The sequence below is a fragment of the Trematomus bernacchii genome, unplaced genomic scaffold (genome assembly GCF_902827165.1).
Source record: "Trematomus bernacchii unplaced genomic scaffold, fTreBer1.1, whole genome shotgun sequence".
Taxonomy (NCBI): Eukaryota; Metazoa; Chordata; class Actinopteri; order Perciformes; family Nototheniidae; genus Trematomus; species Trematomus bernacchii.
The window spans coordinates 16466531-16483177 of record NW_022987714.1 but is presented as its reverse complement, the minus strand read 5'-3'; the positions used below and the strand labels follow the sequence as shown (position 1 = coordinate 16483177).

Here is a 16647-nt window from a genome sequence, read left to right as displayed (position 1 = left end):
TGTTTACGCTGCATTTTCTATGAGGTAAATATTACCCGCTGGCGGACATAGGTATAAATGGCAATTGTTTTGGCGATTTTTTCAATCTGACTTCATATTGACCATTTTTAACAACAGAGGGTGCTACATAACACACTTTCAGGGAAAGTCACGGACTGGGAGACTTGAATATTTTATTGAAAAAGAGTTTCTAGTGTTAATGTAGTAAGCAAGAATAAAAAAACAAGTTGGGATTCAACCTGATCCAGGTTTTTGCAGAGTCGTCCAATATGAAAGCCCTAGTCTGATATTAAAGTTCTGATTGTCATACACAACATTTTTTACATTGACTTTTTTACACATTATTATGTAAAAATCACGCCTTTTCCTGTAAGGTCAAAAAGCTATACTGTTCACCTTTAACTGAATTAATCTAAAACCTTCCTCAAGTCCCCAAATATCCTGTTTCACATAGAAACATTTCAACGCTGTTTCAATGTCCTTTCAACATAACATAAATAACGTCATACTCAGCTGACTCTGCACTTAAAGAACTCTTCAAATAAAAGGTCCTGGAAACAGTTAAATAATTGGAGAAATCAGAAAGAAGTGAGTCAAACCAATTGTCATTGAGTAATTACATTAATAAAAGCAGGGAGAAAGATAGAGTGATTAGACAGGAAGTAATGACGTAGGCCCGCTGAAAGCAAACCGTCCTTCAATGGGAGGATTCAAGGTAAGAACACGCACCTGTCCTATTTAAGCGTCTTAAAAATGGATTGGAACCCGGTCCAAATCGGCCTCTAGGTCAAAAGATCAGGTTACTTGTCAGCTGGCCTGATAAAAGGTTTACATTGTCTTATCCAGTGTTAAGCCTGTTATTTACACCTCTCTACTCCACTGTTTCTCTTTTCTGATCAATCGTATTAGAGGCACCAGCCAATAGTCATTCAAAGAGTGGACAATCTAATAGGTACCAATGGCGTGTTATATTCATTGTGTAAAAAGTAGCATTTTGACTCCGAATGGAATTAATCAATCGTGTACCAATAGAAAGGCTTAATGTAAAATTCCAAGTACGCTGGATTGAGTTGGCCTATTTCTAAAGGTACCAATTACTCGATGACAAGAGTCATCAGCTCTTACCCTGCTGGTTGGCGAAGTGGCTGACAGCAGCTTATCAGGTCTGATTAATTATTGGCAAAGCTGATAAGGAGAACAACTTCTAGGTTTGTCCACTCTACTGCTGTAAACATGTATACAACATTGCCTCTCAGGGCTCGTATATGAATGCAAGATTAAATACGTCCTTTTTATACAATATTTACTGAAGTGTAAGATATTATCATCTTGGCAACCCAATATAAACACACATCTTATGCTTGGCCAATAAAAAACATACTAAAGGGAAGTAAAAAATCTAGGCCAGAGGAGGCAAGATTAAAACAAGCCAATGTGAAGATTCCCTAGCAACTCCTAAAGGACTGAACAGTAGCAGACCATGGGGAGCTCCATACAGAGGTTTGCTTTATATGAATAGACAGGGACAAGTGAATGGGGGGAAATATCAGTGAAGCCTTTTTACTGTATTATCTATTGTCAAGTTCTTCAGATGTTTATCCTACATAGCACATCCAGAAAAAAATATACATTTCCAGTTGTGATCTTTTGAATTAAAAGGTTGTTTCCAAATGTTTTGCTCTAAAACGTATTAGAAATAGTTGAACATTATGGAAAGGTCCTATATTTTCTTTGTTTCCAGGTGACAAATGATATCAATCTTAAGTCTTTATGATAAGAGTTTAGACTTGACTGAGGACATTTTTAGCCTAGCTTAGCACTAGACTTTAAACAGAAGGAAAATAAGCCATGAAACTTCCCATAAAATCTCACATTTACATTTTTCTATGAAATGTATTTTTCTCTTTCTATTTCTCTTTGTGTGCAATTTAAATAGACTTCATACTGTACATTGTTGAACTTTGTAGGAAGTGATAGGCTTATCATTTGGTCAGGCTATCTGTTCTTTCCATGCTTGCAGTTTTTATGCTAGGTTAAGCTAACCACTTCCTGACCACATCTTAATACTTTATAAACACAGGAGATGGAAATCATTGCCATTAGCGTACCAGCAAAACCGATGCCACATTTTATCTTTCAGTCTCGGAGATGCAGATGCAGAATTGGCCGTCGCAGACGACGATGTGGACGCCACGGCAACAGAGACCTACTGCGGGGAGTGGAAGAACGACAAGCGAACAGGATTCGGCATTAGCCGGCGGTCCGACGGGCTGCAGTACGAGGGGGAGTGGCTTAGCAACAAGCGCCATGGCTACGGCTGCACCACGTTTCCTGATGGCACGAAAGAGGAAGGGAAGTACAAACAGAACATTCTGGTGAGCGGCAAAAGGAAGAACCTGATCCCGCTCCGGGCCAGTAAGATCAGAGAGAAGGTGGACCGAGCCGTGGAGGGAGCACAGAAAGCCACCGACATCGCCCGGCAGAAGGCTGAGATCGCCATGTCCAGGTAGGGGCTTTACGCTGGTTTGTGGATGAGTCTGACTTGTTGGGTTTGTCATTCTCCACCATTCCTTTGGTGCAAGTAAAAGGCCACCAAGTCTAGAAGTGGTTGTGTGTTTGCTAGCTAGGCTATGGCTAATGTGATGTAATAGAGGCCTTGAAGATCAACTTTTTACTGTTAGAGATGGGGTCCTGAATGAGCACAAACATTACTTCCAAAGCGATTTCTTTTCTTTTCACATGAGAGTTTTCTTGGTTTGTGTTCTGTCTGTTTGTTTCCTTTTACTGGTTTGAAGTGACATGGGAAAAGTACTAATATCTCTACAAGGTTTTACAGAGCCTGGTCATATGGTATAATCACTTTCTTAACATTTCCACTAGCTGTCTTCATGTTCGAACTAATCTTAAACATTTCATCTTCAAACTGAACAGAATAGAATGAACCATCAGTGTCACTGACCAAATCAGTGGCTCTTAGCAAAGGAGACTGAGAACACTGTTACGGTACTTCCTCATTAAAGAGACAGCGAAAGACAACAAAATCATGACCAAATAACTCTCTTGCCAAAGACTGTCTTTTGAGCCATGAACATTTTGAACTCTATTCGTATGAATCTGTTTTTAATACCAAACTAAAAGTAAAGTATCTAAACTAGGATCATCCTAAATCTAAATCTAAATCTAGAACTGAACTGAATCAGCACTAAATGTTGAATTGGTGTGAATGGATAGGCATTCACTTATAAAATAATAAAGGGAACTTCAACGGCGATGTGATCGCCTAGGCCAGAGAAAAAAGGTGAATGAACTCTATAGTCAGTGACGAAATGATTGATTCCTCAACTTCAGCACTTTATTTTTCTATCTTATCTTCATGTCTTTGTATTGTTCCAGAGTCAACCAAATACTAAGGGCTCCATGTGTCTGACTCCTTGAGGGAGTGATAACACTTGTAGAAGGCCTGAATACGCATTGAGATCAATGGCAGATAAAGAACAGGATTAGGGTTACGGTAAAATGAGGGTTAAGGAGGTTATGTAAGTGAAGCGGCACGTAAAGCGAGACGGTCAGTGGTAAGGTGATGATGAAGATGTTCTGCTGAATGGAAATGAGATCTTGCTCTCATTATAACTGCTCATTGAACTAAAACAATGGGCACTGTCTGGGTTTTGATGCTAATGGCCCTGCCCTGACCTTCTTTACAGATAGAAAACTTTTGGACAGGAAAAAAAAGCAGTAATCTTTGTTTTTCAGCCGAGAACCATCTAGGAATTAATTAGCTGCCCTGGGACCAGTAGTCATGGATACACATCGACACTGTGTCATGTGGAGAGCCATCACAAGTAGGCCTATGACCTATTTTGCTACCAGACCTTGTTGTTTCAAGGAACCAGGTTATAGGCCATGTATACAGTAGTTCTGTGGCACTACTTTCTGTCAAAACTTCTTTTTAAAACCTCATTAGTAGATTGGGGTTGTTAGGTAAGGATTTGATAAGAAAATTGAAAAAGTGTCGAGGTGAACATTTGGATAATGAGTTCAAGCCAGGGAGAAAATATGAGCAAGCAATTTGGCTGCTAGCTTCACAAGATTTCCATTCTGCAGATACATTTATATCCACCAGAAGATAGTTTACGTGAGCCAGTTCTGAAAAGTAATATAGAAAGTTAAAAGTACAACATCCATCTTAGTTTCCCAATGGCTGTATTGGTATTTAAGCAGTTTTTTAAGATGAATCTGAATGGAAAAAGTGGATGATTGGCTGGATTGAATCAGCGCTTGGAAAATTACTTGGAATTTCCTCTGACTTGCATTTTTAAAACTAAAGGTTTGATCATTACATAATGGCAAAAAGCATTTGATTGTATTGTAATATGTTCACTGTTGGCTTTGAAATTAGATAGGATTTTCTTTGTCTCAATTGTTTTTTTTCGTGAGTTTATTTATTTGGTGAAAGTGCACTTACCGAGCAAACATAAATTGTTATTTGGATATTAAACATTTTCAAAGAAGAAAACTAGCCTTAAAATACCAGCACCCATCTGTTGGGTTGAGTTGTACAACAGGTGTCCTGTCCTGCAAAGGAAATATATGAGCAACAATTGGGATAAATGTTTGCAGGTTCATTCACAATTCAGTGTCACTGGGTTTGTGAATGAACCTGTGGTCCATAAGGGGGTTAGGTTTACTATCTGATTAGAAGATGACCTTGAAACAGATCAATAATAGAACACGCTAACAGCATGTCAATAGCTGTAACTTACATGTAGGTCTGGGTAATATATCAATACTATATGGATATTGTGATATGAGACTAAATATCGTGTTGGATTTTTAAGTCGAAAAGTGTCTTTTCGTGGTTTTAAATGCAGTACACAGTAATGGGATTTATTTTGCTGAATTTACCAGACTGTTGTAGCTGTTTACCCACTTACTGTAGCCATTATACCCACATAACCAATGAAATATATGTAAAAACTTCACCATTAGTTTACTTTACAATATTGGAGCAATATATTGAGGTATTTCCTGAAAAATGTATGATATTTGATTTCTCCATATTGCCCATCCCTACTTACATGTACAGTACGTACACAGTACGTGTCAATGTCATTGTGTTTGCATTTGTTGAAGAGAACATTGCCTCATTCATACATGTGTAAAGACTAAGATGGACAAGCTAGATAAGGAAATAATGTGAACACACAAGTATTACAAAGAAAATGAGTGAGATGAAAATAGTGTAAAAGTAGGAGTTAGAGATAAAACAATCCAAAAGTGAAACAGGAAAAGTAAATGCGAGTGAGATGGATTTCCGCATTATGCAAACAATGTTGGCAGGCAGCCTGAGAGAGGGCAAAGATACTGAACTATGGTCCCAACACACACACACACACACACACACACACACACACACACACACACACACACACACACACACACACACACACACACACACACACACACACACACACACACACACACACACACACACACACACACACACACACACACACACACACACACACTCTATAAAAGATCCAATCCTATTAGTCCTTATGACAGTCTTCAACTGTATTGACCAAAACATCCTACAGCTGCTCACCTTATTCAGTGGACACATCAGTCACTGGTCTGTCTTACAGTACATTAAGGATATATCGAACAAAACCTTGCTAATACAAGCGGTATGAATGCGAAAAGCGGACTCTAGATTTAAATATAGAGCTACCAACTAAATTAGTTTGCGAGGGGAAGTATGTTTTTTATGTTTAGGCAACGAAACTACTTGGTTAAGAAAATATATCATGGTTTGGCTTGAAAATAAGTTTGTATGTCATTGAAGTTGCGTACAATGACAATTTTACTCCTGGGTGAAAGTTAGATATTTGTTTGAATCCTTTATCCACCCAAACCCTACATGGATATTCACAAATGATCTCTTCCTCAAAACGTTATTGACAATGCAAACCTGGCTGTCGTAACCCAGCATGTTGTATTTGTCCGTCAAACTGTTTGCTTCTTTGTCAATCTGTTGGTTTACATCTGTCTGTCTGCCTCTGTCTTGTTGTCAGGCTATAATCCAGTGGCTGTCTCTCATTTAAAAAAGGAAATCATGAAAACCATTTCAAATATATGTGGGTTTGAACTATGTTTGAATGATCATAATCATAGTCACAATTCGTACCTGAATCTGGCGGGTTTAAGAAAGTAATGTGTAAACCTACACAATCAGGTGATGTAAACTTCAGCTAATGTATGTTAAAAAGAGTTGTCCTTGGATACTTGGAAGGCTTGTGCACTAGGGGTTAAAGCTTAATTTATTTTTGGGGAGGGACAGAGTGCCCTTGTCTAAAGTAGGGTGCGCTTTTTAGATGCCTAAAGCAATAAACCCTGATCTCAATACAAAAAGTTCTTGAATGAACTTATTTCATGAGTGCATTGCATAAGGGTATTTAACCATGCAAGCAGCTGTGAGGCGAAGCACAGCTGAGGTGCTTTAAGCTAAATGCTGACACATCTTGATGGTGACATGCCATTGTTCCGATGGCCTTTATGTATACACATACACATGCTCATGTCTTTTGCAGGTGTTTTTTCACAAGAATAATGACCTTCGGGAAAAGACTAAACTCCCTTTAATATCTTTTTTTTTTCTTCTTTTGCAATCAGTGCGACAGCCACAGCCCCTACAGTCAAACTCTGTGAAATCATCAAAACTACTTGGTAAAGTTGAAGGAGAAATGTGTGTTTGAGTTTTAGAAAAGTACCTTTAGAATACTTGGTCAGCTTTAGGCAACAACAGTTCTTGGTTAGGAATTGATGTTACGGAATTGGCGTAATGGAAGAGCGTTACGAGTGGCGTTACGAGTGGCGTTACGAGTGGCGTTACGAGTGGCGTTACGGAAAGTGGCGTTACGGAAAGTGGCGTTACGGAAAGTGGCGTTACGGAATTGGCGTAATGGAAGAGTGTTACGAGTGCCGTTACGGAAAGTGGCGTTACGGAAAGTGGCGTTACAGAAGTGTGGAAGTTAGTCCTGTCTTTTGATTACGTTTGTAACATACAATTTGATTCAATGTGTTATGGCACTTTCCGTAATGGCGTTACGAAAAGTGGCGTTACGAAAAGTGGCGTTACGAAAAGTGGCGTTACGAAAAGTGGCGTTACGGAAAATGGCGTTACGGAAAGTGGCGTTTCGGAAAGTGGCGTTACGGAAAGTGGCGTTTCGGAATTGGCGTAATGGAAGAGCGTTACGAGTGGCGTTACGGAAAGTGGCGTTACAGAAGTGGCGTTACAGAAGTGTGGAAGTTAGTCCTGTCTTTTGATTACGTTTGTAACATACAATTTGATTCAATGTGTTATATATAAATTATACGACTTTACTTTATGAAGGCAGTGGTACAATAAACATTCAGAAATATAATTCTCAATTTAAACTAGATTTTAAAACCACAAAATGTTGTGTGTTGGGACAGAGATTAAATAGATATATTAATTGATGCAGAAAAAAGTGCTTAGGCTACAGCTGAATCTTGTCAGCAGCAGCAGCAGCAGAAAGTTTTGCTCTTCAGAACATTTGCCAAGTTTAGTGCAGGATGTCCTTGTATGAAGTATACAATGATGGTTTCCTTGGTTACTCTCTAATATTTGTTATAACCCAAAATGTAAATGAAGTAGGCTACAGCACAGGTCTCAAAACCAGCTCTGTCTTTGCGGTACGCACATTCACCCACACAGAAATATCTAACCCAGATTCAGACAGCAGCAGGACAGGACATCCTCTCCTTCTCCCTCCCTCTCTCTATCTCTGTCCCAGAACAGAACAGCAGGGTATTTCCTTGTGGAACACCAGGAGAAGCCCTGAAAGGTGAAACACAGTCACAGGGTATTTGCTGCAGATAGTCCCAGAGCTATATGATAGATATCTTCCTCAAGAATTATGCAGCTCTTTGTCACACTTTCCTGGAGTCTGTTTCTAAATAGGCTCATCGTCTGTTTATGAACATTTAACACATTTCTTAATATTGATCCGATCGGGAAGAAGAGAGGTCAAAGGTGAGGTTTGCTGTAGAACAGAAGTGCTGAATCTGCTGTCCAAGTGGTTGATATAACAATAAATCCTGGATTTGTGTGTGTGTGTGTGTGTGTGTGTGTGTTTGTGTGTTTTTGTATTTGTATTTATTTATAGAAGGACCATGCATACAAAAACATTCATCTCAGCAAAGAGAAGAGATGCAATATGCCAGATTATAGCTAATAGCTAATTTCCATCTGTGGTCCTCAGGCAGGTTCATAACAATCAATAAACAGTCAAACAATTTTAAAACCTGATTTAAGTACAGCTCAATAAATTAATACATAGTACACTTGAAATACATTTACATGATCTTGGTCACTCAAATAATTATAAAGCCTGATTCAAATACAGGTTACGAACATAATACTTAGTACACTTCAAATACACTTAAATAAAATATCTAAGATATAGTATGACAATACAGTTCAAATTAAAAAAAAACTCAGATTACAGTGTAATTAATGTTGGCATGACTGGTTGCTTAATATCATTTTTTTTGCACCATAAGAAAACGAGTTAAAATCAGTACAGGTTTTAAGTTCAACTGGAAGAGTATTCCAGTGCTTGATAGCCGTAAACGAAAATGCTGATCATCCAAAGGCAGTGCGCCTCAGAGGGATGGTTAGATCTGCATTTAATGCAGATCTGGAGTTTCTGCAACTCTGCTCACGGCGAAACTGAAAAAAGCTCCTCAACGGTGGTGTTGTAGAATTGTGAATGATTCTGAATACCAATCGAACTCGGGAAAGTAGAACAAGACTATCAAAACTGAAAAGTTTGTATTTGGACAGTATATTGCAATGATGGTGTTTTAATGACTTTCTATCCATGACTTTTAAGGCTTGTTTATAAAGAACCTCAAGTGGTCTCATAGCAGTCTTAGTTGCTTGGGACCAGCAGGTTATACAGTAGTGAAAATGTGATAGTATCATGGCATGCAAAAAGGTTTTCGATGCTTCTATGGTTAATGAGTTCCTAATATGTTTACATTTGAAAATGTTATATTTCAGCTTTCTAGTCATGCTTCTAATATGGCTTTCAAAAGTCAAATTGGCATCCAAGATCACTCCCAAGTATTTGATCTCATTGACGTTTTCAATTATTTTACCATTCACACGAAGCTGTGGATGCGTGATGGTTTTTTTCTTATTCGTGAAATACATTGTCACTGTTTTGTTAGTGTTTAGAGTAAGACACGAGTCATTTAACCATTGAGCAACTTTGTGCAGCGTCGACGAGAGCTTAGAGGCAACCTGTTCAGCATCTTTCCCATGAGTGTAAACCACCGTGTCGTCAGCATACATCTGGACGTCCACATCCTCACAAACAGATGGGAGATCATTAATATATATGCTGAACAACAGCGGTCCAAGAATTGAGCCTTGTGGCATTGAGCATGGCTTAGTTTCTGACAGTTTATCATTTATACGGACACATTGAGAACAACCAGCTAAATAAGACCTGACCCATTGTATTGTGCTAACTGACAGGTTGAAATTGTTGAGTTTTGATAAAAGTTTGGTATGGTTTACTGTGTCAAATGCTTTTCGCAGGTCAAGGAACACTGCTCCAACTATCCCTCCTTTGTCTAACTTAGCCTTGATTCCTTCCACTAAATAGCGGAAGGAATACTTAGGATACTAGGCTGATATGCACTGCTGTCACATGCTGTGCTGATGCAACTGATGTGGCTACCTGTGATTAGTCGGTACAAGACAAACACACCAGTGACTCACTGTGCTTGTGGATGGAGCCATTCACAGCAATCCTGTGACCTTGTTTTCATCAGAAAGCCTGAAGCCCAACACACACTGTCACTCGCATACACACACTGTCACTCGCATACACACACACACACACACACACACACACACACACACACACACACACACACACACACACACACACACACACACACACACACACACACACACACACACACACACACACACACACACACACACACTATTAGCGGGGCTGCAAACCGGAAAGCTCTGTCAGATGTTCAGGTATGAATCACCCTCATCAGCTGGTTCAGTGTAATGACAGAGATGATGGAGGAGCTTAGCAGAGTCCTGGATTAGACTTTCTCTCCGTGTCTCTCTCCTCACCCTACCTCACCTCACCTCACCTCAGTATGCTTGTGTCTGTCTTCCTCTTTGCTTTGGTTCTCCTCTGCTTCCCTCCTTTATCGTCCTCGCCCTTTTGGCCTTGGTATCCCTTTATCCACTTAAAGGCACTACATGTAGCATTTCAAACATCGGTATACCTTTAATTAGTTTTTGGCAATACTTCAGTAAAGTTGACCGTTTGCTGAACTCTTTCAGTGAACAGCGATTGTCAAGTCAAGTTGTTGATCCGGTCATCTATGCAGTCAGCGTATTACGCCCTATAATGACATTTGTTGTTAGCCTCTAGTAGCCATAGCAATTGGGACGGAAGCAAATCAGAAAATCAGGTGTACTATACTCAAGTGGGATAAATCAATCCAAGACATTTACCCAAGAAAAAGCGAACTTTTATCCAGTTTGCACCTCAACACGTTGAGTTATTTTAGGTTATGGATGTAACCCCGGTTCTACAATAATACATAACTATGTCATGTATTACGTCGCATACAAAAGTACCTAATAAACATACTTATTTATCCTAAACCTAACCAAGTAATTTTGTTGCCTGAACATAACTCAATAGTTCGGTTTGACACCATGTTTGAATATCGGTTCATTTCCCAACCTTATATTGAACATTTACATGCTTAACATTGTTGTCGTTGTGTTGTGTGAATTGTTCACACCATTACATACAGTGGTCATATATGTTGTTTTGGGAGTCAATGACAAAGGATCTATTCTGTCATTTAGGTATAAGAAAGTTTTGATTAGCTTAGTAATTGCGCTGCAGGCCTGTCAAGCGCTGTATTTTCCACATTGAAGCTGTTTGCATTAAAGGTGTAATAAGAGTGGTACTAAGTATAGTGCCCGGGCCACACAGTCTGCACTACTCCAGCTCTTCTATACTTTTAGCCATTTCTCTCACTTTAAGTTTATGGAGCCGTACAAGTCACTGCACTTTGTCAACACTATCCTGCAAATATTTCCAAAATAAAAGTCTTATGTTAACAAATGAAAGGGAAGACCTGGAATCTCTTAAAGAAACACAACTGACACACTGTTCAGCCACGCTGCTCATGCTTATAAACTGTGCTGCTGCTCTAACCTGGTAACATGAGAGGTGAAATAAAAAGGAAAATGTGCTGTGACACAGTAACATGCTCACTAAGGCACAGTGATCCTGGTGTATTGTTTTTGCACGGTTGTGTCTCTTTGTGTTTAATAGACGGTTGTCTACAGTACAAACCTAGCGTTACTTCCAACTCCCCAAAAGTCATGGGTCTTATCATTAGCTAACTGTACATTATTTTGTGGGGCTACAGGAGCCTTTACAAAAGTCTTATTCTGGAGAAATCCATTGTATGAACGCCAAGATGCTATGACATCAGAGTTCAGAGGGGAGATGTTGTCTTGAACTGTATTTTACAGCATTAACAGCCAAGTGATAAAGATAGCGTAGCTCATAAAACCCATTGCCCCCCCTCCTTCTACTTTAATATAGAGGTTGTCAATCTTTTGGCCACTGCTGTAATTACATCGTTTTACAATGAACCTTCTTACTTTTTCCTTTGTCACACACACTCATGCCTCCTCATCACCTCACTTCATCTCCCTTTCCTCTCGATCTTCTTGCCTTCCATCAGCAACTCTTTTTTTCTCTTGGAAAGGATGTTGTGTTGTATCATCAAGCCCCAGGCATCCCTTTTCTCTCCAGGCAGTCGATTCATCCTAAAACAGGTTGTTCCCGGTGAATATGGGAGTGGGAGAGGAAACTGTGGAGGAAGGGATGAGAGACAGGGAGAGACAGAGAAAGAACTGTTGTGGTGTGATTTCCAAGGTGAGAGCAGGTTGTGCCAAGAAGTGGGAAGCAGTTTATCTGTGACATTTAAACCTTGTGAACACAAGACTTTGTAACTGTGGTTATGTCATGTGAGACAGTAAGACAGTCTTATTCTCTCTTCGTACACCCAGGCTTGGATAGTAAAGGAATACATGTATAGGGATTACATAACTAGGATTAAAAGGAGAAGAAAAAACACAAAAATGATGTGATGGGATTACTGGTGCATTTTTGACACATTTGGATTAATAGTAGGATTACAATGTAGCGATACATTTTTAGATCACCAGTCTCGATTAAAACCATAGGTTATCTTCAGTACATCATCGTGGCCTCTAGTTCAGAGAATGCTTTTTACTGGGTGGACATTTTGCCATCTACTGTATGTATTAAAGGGGCCCTGTACTGCTGCTGGGGTTTTCCCTTTCCTGTAGTTATATAGGTTTTTGTGCATGTAAATGGTCTGCATAGGCTAAAATCCCTGTGTTCCCTTCAGAGGGAGTTTCTCTCCCACACCCCCCCGCCCCCCCCTGCCTGAAACGACTCCATTGTTAACTTCCGTAACATAAATACATCAGTATGTAGCACTCACGTTTCTATTGGGTAGCGCTCCAACACATTTCACGTGATTTGCTAAGGGGCGGGACATCTCTAAGCGGTTGACTAATCACAGCAGAACCGGCCAGCTAACCAATCAGAGCAGACTGGGCTCTGGTTTCAGACAGAGGGTGAAAAGAGGTGCTGCAGCACAGGCAGTATGAGAGCTTTTTGAACATTAAAGCATGGAAACATGTCACAGTAGAGGCAAAAGATACAGATATGAACCTCAAAATGATTCAAATATGTCCTCTTTAAACATTTTACATATACATTTTCTGTATGCTCAGATTTTACTTTTGCTTTTTTGAAATGGACTATATGGTCATGTGTTTCATTTTCCATAGACTACTGTTTTAATATGCTAAATTAAATACATTTTCTCTCTTAAAAAAATACTGAGTGGTTCAGACATATTTTTAACAAAATATCTTGCTTTCTTTTTTTCTAAAGTTGTATTGTTCTGTTGTCTTATATAATACAATTAAGTAAAAGCAATCGTCTTGATATTTCCCTTTTCTTGTATTTATTTGCAATGCATTTGATATTGAGGTAATCCAAAAGTTACAGAAATTAGGGTTGGGGTTAGGCTCAGGTAAATTACTTTTATAGTCTAATACTTAGATGAGGTTATGGCTTACATTGTTTTTAGAGGTACTTGGTAATGGTAATGTTATATATTATTAAATGTACTCCCCTTCTCTCTCACAACCAACAGGCATGCGCTCACACTCATGGTGTTGGGTTCACTGTGGGCCTGGCAGAGTGCAGAGAGGGGCAAAGAGAAACAGAGAAGCAGAGAGGAAAAAAATCAATAGCCATCGACATGCAACACTGCATCAAGACTGTTACTGCCCATAGAGACCAGAGGGAGGGAGGGATGGAGAGGTTATTTTACACAAGTCGAGAGCCTCTCGGCATAGAAAGATAGGCAAATGGAAAGAAAGAGACAAAGGTGAGAATAGGGCTGTAATTGAGAGAAAGAGATCCATTTGATAAAAGCAGAGAAAGAGAGGGGATGGTACAAGAGGCAGATGAAAAGGGGATTCTGATGAAGAAAGAAGGAGCAATTAGGAAGAGGCAGAAAGGAACATGGGAAGAAAAAGGGAGATATTGAAAAGGAGGGTGTAAAGGAGCAGTTAGAGAGATGACGGAGATGTGAAAAGCCCGACAGGCAGAAGCGGTGCAGTGAGATAAATTATTTTGTGATAGTAAACACATCTTCAAGCACATGATTACAGAGCCAGATGAATACATAGCACCTCATTGTACTGTCGCTCTGTCATAATTGTCCTCCCATTGCTACTGTGTGAGGTATCATGTGATATGGTGTGTGTGTGTGTGTGTGTGTGTGTGTGTGTGTGTGTGTGTGTGTGTGTGTGTGTGTGTGTGTGTGTGTGTGTGTGTGTGTGTGTGTGTGTGTGTGTTTCTCACCCTCTGGCTCAGGTGTCTTTTATAATGAGATTTGTCAGTCACAACATCACACAATAGAACAGATACCTCAGATATTAATGTAGGGGTGTATGCCGCATGTTCTTTTCATAAGGATACCTCAGAATGAACAACATTTGATTGTAGGTAGATGTATTATTTAAAATGGAAAACAACAACTTTTACCGCCTTGGCATTTTATAAGTATTGGCTGCTTTTTGTTTCCTTAAGAGCCTAGCAACTAACAACACACTCACTTTGGTTGTTCTATTGTCAGCAGTTCCCAGACTGCAATGAAATTACATTATTATTTTTTTGTGATTTTGGACAAAACGAGCTAACCTCTTTCAGTTTCGGTTGTGCAGTGGTTAACAAACTTTCTTTGAGACGTCTTTTTCCTCGGGTTTGTTAATCTAGAGCAGGGCCGCCCCTCCCTACAGGCCGATCACGCAGACTGCAGAGGGTGCTTCATTTTGCGGAGGGAGCCTCAGCTGAAGCGCAGATGCGGCGCACCTACAGTGTAAGCGCGCCACAGTTTCGCCGCTGCGAGGCTCCACTAGCACCGCCCCCCCCCCCCGTGTCGACGCTCGCGACACAGACAGAGGGCCTCATCATATAACTTTGCGTGGGGCCACAAGTTGGCCAGGGGCGGCCCTGATCTAGAGCCATTATATTGTGCACAACGTCTTTATTGCTGCTTTCCATAATCATAGGAGAATGTCATATGTATTAAAAACTACAAAATGATTCATACAAAGCCTAATTTAACAAATGCACATCAAAGCTACATATGACTAATCTAATATATATTAGATTAGATATATACTAGATATATTATATATTATATTATATATTATATATATTAGATATATACTGAATCAGATTTTAGCCACGTCATGTTCCTAGCTAGCAAAGATATCTTATCTGCGCGAAAACATTTATGCTGGCTAGCAACCACTACTGAAGCGTCTGTCAACAAAAAATTATATCGGGCGACAACTACATTATTTGTTTGGGCAAAACTAAATAATTTACTTCATCTTCATATAAGAAATGATGGACATCCACACCAAGCCAGCTAATTAGAAAACTCAGTTAGCATGAGAAATTGATGCGTGTCATCGCAAAGTGTTTCAGGACGTTTTCCATTTTTTTTTTCAACCACACTGAAACTGCACACGTCATTAAAAAGGCTTCATTCTTTTTTCTTCATCATAATTGTTTAAGTTGGCAAACAACAACACTCTGAATCATAGCTCACGTCTGTTGATGAGTCGTACACAAATTCTGGATACTCTGCTGATTCTCAGCTAGCTAAAGCTCTGTTATGTCCCCTCCAGCTCAACCACACTATGCTTTAATGCAGCCTAACACATTATTTACAATAGCTGTTCTTATGTTTTGTCAGACAACTATAAGAACAAAGTGGTAGTAATTTCAAAATGCACTGTTGAAAAAGGGTAAAATGTACATTGTGTTCTCTAAATCATTTGCACCTTGTCAGACTAGTTGCTTTTGGGTTGGACAAAAAACAATTGCAACTTTTTTGTTGGTCGGAACAAAGTCATAAAGATCCCTTCTTGAACTAATATGAGAACAAACCAATTCTTTCATTTACATTTGTTAATATTCTTCCAACTATCAAAGGATTTTGTCCACATCGAAAGGTATCCCAACACCAATTTACCTCAAACAACAGCAGAATCCAACATTAAGTTTATAGAGGTGAACTGAGTCTTGTGTGTATTGAATAACCCAGGGCTAAACACAAATAGCCCAACTTTATCTCAGTGAAAACTGTAAATGGGGTGCACCGTTGGCACTTTTGTTCTTCCAAAGGTCAGTTACTGCAGCTTGATTTGTACCTAGTAGAGCATTTTCGTTAATGTTCTTTTGAATTTCAAGTTCTTATCTCCTTACAAAAGGCCCGTTTGTTCTCTCAAAGGAATTATTTTAAGTTAGATTTTATTTATTGTCCTCTTCACATTCTGTTTCCTGTCTTCTATGTCTCAGGACGGCTCATGCGCAGGGTAAAGCAGATGCAGCGGTCGGAGCATCCCAGAAAGCCCAGGAGGAGAGTCGCATGGCTAGGGTCACCGCCAAGCAGTTCTCCCCTTCCTTCCAGCACCCAGGAAACGGTGGGCACACAAAATCACAACAAACATATTTACTCATATACCACACATGTCCATAATTCACAAACCCAGTCAAGCGGACATATGCAACACGTGTCCCCTACCCACACATGCATGAACAAACAAAACCTCATAAATGCGTGTGTGGGATGGTGATAAAGGTCAGTGTAAACCACCCTCCAGCTTGGTGTTTCTGCCTCTGTCACTCACACCTGTACAGCACTGCAGGTAGCCAACCCACGAGAACATTCACTAGACAGCGCAATAACACACACATACACACTGACTTTATGACACGTACTGTACACTCCCACACACCGATACCTGAGATGACAGTGATTGTTCTTTTGCCATCTACTCTGCTCTCAGCGGCTGTCAGTTTCTATTGTGAGGACATCTATGACGACAAATATTGGTGCTGACATTTGCAACATCTTTCTGTTGAGACATAT

General features: G+C 39.7%; 1 protein-coding gene across 1 annotated transcript in view; it reads left to right on the top strand.

The window, feature by feature from the left end:
- jph3 (junctophilin 3) overlaps positions 1–16647 on the top strand; it is a 48348-nt gene that overhangs the window by 18180 nt on the left and 13521 nt on the right. The window contains 2 exon segments of the mRNA XM_034141057.1: positions 2141–2506; positions 16074–16198. Coding sequence (XP_033996948.1) covers positions 2141–2506; positions 16074–16198 — 491 coding nt within the window.